At 45.3% G+C, this 7500-nt stretch overlaps 2 protein-coding genes across 3 annotated transcripts in view; both read right to left on the bottom strand.

Annotated features, from left to right (window-relative positions):
* The window catches only part of LOC113569383 (putative transporter SVOPL), a 16300-nt gene that overhangs the window by 8446 nt on the left and 354 nt on the right, over nucleotides 1-7500 (bottom strand). The window contains exons 2-3 of one of the 2 annotated variants that reach the window (XM_035528634.1): nucleotides 7287-7371; nucleotides 6862-6953 (exon numbers count right to left, since the gene is read on the bottom strand). In XM_035528634.1, coding sequence (XP_035384527.1) covers nucleotides 6862-6953; nucleotides 7287-7365 — 171 coding nt within the window. In that variant the 5' untranslated portion in view covers nucleotides 7366-7371. Of the gene's footprint in view, nucleotides 1-2015; nucleotides 2065-6861; nucleotides 6954-7286; nucleotides 7372-7500 lie in introns of those variants that run through there. The other variant, XM_035528631.1, reaches the window with a different exon arrangement.
* svopl (SVOP-like) overlaps nucleotides 3162-7500 on the bottom strand; it is a 14290-nt gene continuing 9951 nt past the window's right edge. The window contains exons 15-16 of the mRNA XM_035528627.1: nucleotides 3407-3520; nucleotides 3162-3241 (exon numbers count right to left, since the gene is read on the bottom strand). Of these exons, the coding sequence (XP_035384520.1) occupies nucleotides 3230-3241; nucleotides 3407-3520 (126 nt within the window). The 3' untranslated portion in view covers nucleotides 3162-3229. The remainder of the gene's footprint in view (nucleotides 3242-3406; nucleotides 3521-7500) is intronic.

Genomic DNA, 7500 nt, shown 5'->3' with positions numbered 1-7500 from the left:
TAATACCCACATCACTTAAACAAACAGGCTCTGGCAAATATCAAGGGGGTGTATGCACAAAGTGTAAAGTTATCAGGACACATAACAGCCTAAAACATGAGGTGTTTTAGGACATTTCAACCCAGAACTCAAATTTTAATATAGCAACACGCCAACACGCGCATAGACGGACCCTAACCTTTTGCCACATTCAGACCTAAAGGGAGCTTATTGTCACTTTTATTAATGGAGCACGTGGGCTGAAACAACTCCGGCCTCCGTGATACTAAATCCACAATCTTTATATGCTTCATGATGCCATAAGATTCGCCAGATATAGACGCGCTGTGCCGTGCAGTAGTGGGGCGCGGCCACATACCTCCCACACGCACCGCTGACGGCAGCGATGCCGTGATAAAGTCATAAATGTCGTGATGAAATCTCATGCCCGCTTTTCCCGCTGGAGGCGCTGACCGCAGCGTTTGAAATGAACTGCAGTGCATGAACACTGCGGTGAGAAAGTTGTTGGCTATTCCGCGCACCAACTTTCCATCTGTGCGGCACTGAGAGGCGCGTTTAACGGGGTTTTTCTCTGATTGGCCGATCGTTCTAAAGGCGTTCTAAAGTTATGCGTGACGGGTTCAGTCCACATCCATCTTGGCTTTGGTCTGTACAAGATGTTTTCTCTTTTATAAGGTTTATCGGACTTGCAACGGAATTAACATAAATAATGAACAAATGATGCGTTGAACAGCACATTGTGTGCCGTTCGTGCGTCAGAACAGTCAGCTGACATCAGCATCAGCACCGCGTGCGTTGGACAGCGACTACCTAACCGCACGCGCGTTAGTTACAAAAAATTATAAATTAGCAGCCAACGCGCGCTGATAAGAACAGTTTACCAAAAAAGGGCCAAATGAAGCAGGCTACAGAACTCTTAAAAGCGTTGCTGTGATGATCTCGACTGTGCGTTGGTGTACCTCCTGCGACCACGGTGCCGCATTAGTGTGGAATTTCTCAAAATCGATGGAAACACGCACGTGCACTGAGAAACTGCACGCTTAAGCGCATGCTAGCTCGAGCCCGGCTCCGGTACTAAATCAGGACACATACTCAGGGGAGGCAGAGCCGCAGTGTGGCTATAGCGACCTCCTCCTACTAAACAGTGTCAGACACCTTCCTCCCCTTACGCTTATTAACGTACTTAATTGATGTTGGACTCTTCTAGTCTGTTGTACAGAACAACGAGAATGGTGGGTTAAAGTCATTGCACTTCCGGGACACACGTTAACCTGTCTCTCTGACAAGCGCACGCGCACGCACACACACACACACACACAGACAAGCAGACAACTACATGAAGACAAACACACACAAGTACACGCAGACAAACAGATGGAGGCTCAGATCTTCAGGGTCAAAGGTGCAGACTCGCTGACCTAAACAGGCTCAGGATAGAGCACCTTGCTGAGCCAGCTAGCCACATGCATTCATTCAGGGGAACATTCATTAAAGGAGTTGTTTGACCTCTATGACGTTTCATAGAGACGAGGCTGCTCAGGTCCTGAGTCTGACTGACAGATGGGAATTCAAAGAGCAGATTACACTGGATGAAGTTCTGCAAAGCACGGGCTGATCTCTAGCTGCAAGTACACCTCACAAATGAGAGTGCAGGAATACCCCCCCCCCCCCACTCACATACACGCACAAACTCATCCCAACATATTATATACTTTTACAAAGGCACAGACCCACGGCTACACAGTTCATCTGAGCCTTTTCTCTCCTTCAATGCAGACTCAGTGCCAGACTGGTTCTGTCCTGGGGGGAAATGTGCCGGTCATCATGTCACTCAGGCGACGTGTACAAGAGCTCCACTGTCCCGTGATCAGACACAATGCAGCTCATTCACGACAGCCTGGGCCCAAACATGAGCAATAACCGAGCACACAGTCACTCTGAAATACTCGCATGACAGTCCACACGTCTGCATCACACACGCCAAAGTACAAAATGACACGATAAAAAACACTTACTGTGCTGGGTGCCTGCACCATCCACACCCTGCTTACACGCTACCTCCCCATCTCTCTCTCTCTCTCTCTCTCTCTCTCTCTCTCTCTCTCTCTCTCTCTCTCTGTCTCTGTCTCTCTCTCTCTCTCTCTCTCTCTCTCTCTCTCTCTGTCTCTGTCTGTCTCTCTCTCTCTCTCTCTCTCTGTCTCTCTCTGTCTCTCTCTCTCTCTCTCTCTCTCTCTCTCTGTCTCTCTCTCTCTCTCTCTCTGTCTCTCTCTCATTCTCTCTCTCTCTCTCTCTCTCTCTCTCTCTCTCATTCTCTCTCTCTCTCTCTCATTCTCTCTCTCTCATTCTCTCTCTCTCTCTGTCTCTCTCTCTCTCTCTCTCTTTCATTCTCTCTCTCTCTCTCATTCTCTCTCTCTCATCCTCTCTCTCTCTCTCTCTCTCTCTCTGTCTCTCTCTCTCTCTCTCTCTCTCTCACACACACACACACACACACACACACACATAGACACACACGCTGTCCTATTTCTCTCTTATTGGCAAGGTCAAGCGAATTCACTCACTCTGGACCTACACAGCAAGCACATGCTGATACACACGCACACAGTACATTTTGCAGATTAACTTACTATTTTTAATAACTGATTCATCATACAAAATGAATCTATCTGTAATAGAGAAGTCCTCGACTATTGTGGTAAACCATTAACATAAACCACCAGCTACAGTATCAATCTGATTTGTTCTATTGACTCTCAGTTGTGAATGGCATTGTACAAAAGATGATGCAGCCTTTTCAATCCCACCATTAGACCTGCATGGAGAAACTCTAATGAGATTAAAAAGGAAGAAGAGAAGAGGAGGAAAGAGAGAAAAAGATCAAGGGAATCTGCCCTTAAGATACAAGGGTTGTGGGACTGATCCCAAGTTGGCGACCAATGGATTAAAAAACTAGGGTAATATCTCCCCCTAGTGGACGGTATTTGACATACAGAGGAGCCTTTCCATGATGGAGGATGGGATACGTTTTTAAGACGCAAGCACCTCATGGCACTGGCTTGCTACGTAGTCACAATCCCACTGAGGATTAATATAATTCATCTTTGGTGATTTGCTTCAATCACACGGTGTTTGCTTATTTCAAGAATGAATACAATTTTGAAATATTTTGTTAAATGAGCTCAAGTTTAATAAAATTACAAAAGCGTGGCAACTGTTTTTCTGCAGATAGGACTTATTCCGTTTCCTGCAAAAGAAAAGATGGAAAAATTAAATGCATTAAATAAGCCAATTACAGAAGAAAGAACACAAAGGAACAGATACACACACACACACACACACACACACACACACACACACACACACACACACACACACACACACACAATGGGGGAATAATATATGCATTTACCAACATTGCCCTTCCGCTGGTCTCAAAGGGTAAGAATACAGTCCCGAGAGCACACAGGCAATAAGCTAGTGCAAATGGACTTAAGGCCAGCAGCACAGACTTAGACAGCAATACCTGGACACACACACACACACACACACACACACACACACACACACACACACACACACACACACACACACACACACACACACACACACAGATGAACATGCTCACAGTCAGCAACAATCTGTGCATGGACACAAACACACACATATGTACATGTGCACACATACGTGCATTCTCTCTCTCTCTCTCTCTCTCTCTCTCTCTCACACACACACACACACACACACACACACACACACAAATTAATAAGAATACACTGTATAAACAGTACCTGGGCTATGAATGGTGCAATTATGTCCCCAATTCGACTGAATGAAGTGCACAAACCCATTCCAGTGGCACGCACTGAGGTAGGGTAGACCTGTCAGTATGATGGATATTTGCACATTATTACTCTACCATTCATGTAACTTGCAGAACTTCACACGCAATGAGAAGTAGTCCAGGAAATCGGTACTCATCACTCCTAACCGTAAGTGAAACGTCACCGTGCTGTCGCTTACCTCTGCAGTGTAAATATACACCACATTAGAGTTCACGGCGATGAGCGAGCGGAGCAGGAAGAGAAGCACGATAAACCCAATCCTACGGGGGGGGGGGGAGAAATGAGGACAATGTTGCAGTACACCACAAGAGGGCACCACAGAGTCACGTTATCACTGTGGTCGGAAGGGAGGCGCACAGGCAAGTACAAATACTAAAAGTTTTGAAGTTGAAGTGGATTGGGGGGAGTGGCTACTCACTTGGTCGAACAGATGTTAACAAGCATGAAGAAGATGGCGGACAGGACCTGTAGAATTATCATAGTGCATGTACGGCCCAACAGGTTCAACAGGCCAATGTTCAGGGGACTGACTGCACAGAGAGAGAGAGAGAGAGAGAGAGAGAGAGAGCCAGTCAGAGACAAACCTGCTTCCCACCAGTCTGGCTGCCTCAGTCCCAGTATATAAATGTATAAATGCTTAACAACTGGAAATGTCACATGCTGCCTGAACTCTAGTTCAACTGCATCACAATTGCATACTAAACACCAGTATTAATACTATTAAGATATAGACTGATCTTAATAGTACTATACTACATACAACATACCCAAAAACCTGTTTTAGTAATAACTGTATGCAATTGGGAGGCACCACACTCTGTTAATTTCTATGCATGAATTGACCTTAGCCAATGCTTTCCTAGGGTCAAAGGGCAAAGGGCACTCACGTGCCACCTCTCCTAGGGAGCTGATGAGGAGGGTCTTGTAGTCATCCATGGTTAAGGGGTTGCAGTAACATAGCTCCTCCTCATGGTTGGGCTTGATACTGTGCTCTGGGTCAGGGTTGGTCACACACAGCAGGTCCTTCTCCAGCAGCTCTGAACTGCTCAGGTCTGAGCCATAGTAGGAGAAGGAGACTACAAACCTGGAGACAGCCAACGACAAGAACGTGATGGGGTTGTACAAGCTGAACTGATCTGAGGTCAGTTTAGCATTTTTCCAGTGGTTAATGTTAAGAATTTGGGTATGCAGAGGCGTTTCCATATCTGTACAAAGGAAAAATTACATATACATTACAATCTTTCTTGCACTAATACACACACGCACAGAAGAAGCAGAAGGTGTGTGAGACATTACCATGAGAACCACAGAAGCAGAGAGGTTCTCCGGAGTGTGGGATTGATTATAGTAAGAGCATTCCCCATCTCTGTCTGAAAACATACAACACAGCCAGGTAGAAACCACTGGACAGAGAGGTGTGTGTGTGTGTGTGTGTGTGTGTGTGTGTGTATGAGAAGTGCCCAACATACTACTACTGGCTCCTGAAGGTCCCCATCTGGTAAACTGGTTTTATTCATCCTAGCAATCCGGCTCAAGGTGGCAACAGCTCCTCTGATGTTACCCACTGAAACCTGGAACCTGGCTGACTCAGGGATAAACTGAGAGAGTGAGTGAGTGAGAGACAGAGAGGCAGACTATAATCATGGAAATATAATTTAATAATAATACTGATCCAGAACCTGTCAATGGAGGTTCACCTGGAATAGTCCAATGATTAGGAGGCTCGGGATGATGGACAGCCGAATCATCCAACGCCAACCCAGTGTGGGCACCACGGTTATACCCAGAATGATGATGATCATGGACCCCAACATCCAGAAGATCTAGCACCAGATACAGGCCACAAAGAACAAAGGATCAACACAAGTGTGTAGTTTCACTACTGACTGACACCATGACTGCGTCGGCTGTGTGCTCACTCACTGTGGAGAGGGGTAGGAGAGATGATCTGTATTTGGCAGGCATGAACTCAGTCTTCAGCACAAACCTGTAACAGGAAGATTAGAGAAATGATCCTGTCTGTGCTTTAGAGATGTGTGTGTGTGGGGGGGGGGGGGGGGGCGTGTGTGTGTGTGTGCTTGTACCCTTGTGATGTGGCTGCTACTCCACAGCCTACCATACTGTACAGGAAGATGAACCAGCCGTAGGTTGGCGCAAATGATGTGAGCAGAGAGAAATATGAAGCCCATACGAAGCCTCCGAACACCATCTGCAGGCACGCATGCACACACACACACACACACAGACACACACACACACACACATACACACACACACACAAACATGCACACACGCACATGGCCCAAATATAACAATTGAATAGGCACAAAATATACTGTCAGATGTTTTTTTATGTAACTGATATCATTCTAGATTAAGAGGTGAAGTTGTGAAGAGGTTCAGAGGGATCTTTCCTCACTTTCCGACGGCCATATTTATCTGCCACATATCCAAAAACACCACCGCATATCATGTAGCCCAAGAACACCATCTAAAACACAGACACACACACACACAGGGTGTATAAATAAATCATGACTTGCAGGAAAGTTAGATTTACTACAAATCTTCTAAGCTATGAAGACAAGAAACAGCAAGACAACCCAGCCAATAACAACAACATGACCTCCCTCACTAACAACCACATGCATACACAGCAACACACCCACATGTTTGTACATCCCACAAAAATCATGCACATCTGTGATTGCCTGTGGTTAGCTGATTTTAGCTGTGATTGGTTGACAGTCTCACCGTGGAGATAAAGGCCACTTGCCAATCCTCCAGATGCCACTCACATTGGATCTCAGGGGACAACACAGTCAACAGCATAATCTCCATCGCCTCTACAATCTGTATATATTACACACACACACACACACACACACACACACACACACACACACACACACACACACACACACACACACACACACACACACACACACACACACGTGCACACATGCACACAGGCAAGAGCACATGCATTGAATCAACAGGAAATATATATTCTATCTCTTACTTTTGCACTGCCCATAACAACAAACAGTAGTATGTGAAATCTTCCGAAGCCGATGCCTTCCACAGCCTCTTCCATACTATAGAATTTTGGATCTGTGAGAGTAAACAGGACAAACCAGAGGTCATGGGGTCACACCAGCCACAACAGACATATTGAGCAAAAAGGTTTTTTTTCTTTTTTCTTTTTCTAGTAAGTTCCTTTAATATTGGTGGATTCTAAAATAATTCTCTGATATTTAGGAGTCCTTTAATCTTAAATTACTATTAAGATAGTATTACATTCTTTAATCTCAAATTACTATTGAGATAGTATTACAAAATTAAAATGTAATAAAATGACATTGTACAGTTAATGTAATGAAATGCATCCCATCTTTATTGTGGCATGGATGTGTTCTCTAACGCTGGTCCGCCTGAGGGACTAACCCCTGGCTTCTCCTACGGGTTGGCGCCCTGCTTCACTGTCCTGGAGCTCCACATCCTCAAGGTGAATTGCGCTGGCCATCTGCGTCTTCATGGATTTTAAAATAGACACATGACCAAAAAATCATAAACCACACACACACACACACACACACACACACACACACACACACACACACACACACACACACACGCATATATATATATATATATATAT

This window comes from Electrophorus electricus, chromosome 7 (genome assembly GCF_013358815.1).
Source record: "Electrophorus electricus isolate fEleEle1 chromosome 7, fEleEle1.pri, whole genome shotgun sequence".
Classification (NCBI taxonomy): Eukaryota; Metazoa; Chordata; class Actinopteri; order Gymnotiformes; family Gymnotidae; genus Electrophorus; species Electrophorus electricus.
Note: the sequence above shows the minus strand (reverse complement) of the source record. Positions and strands in the feature narration are given on the sequence as shown.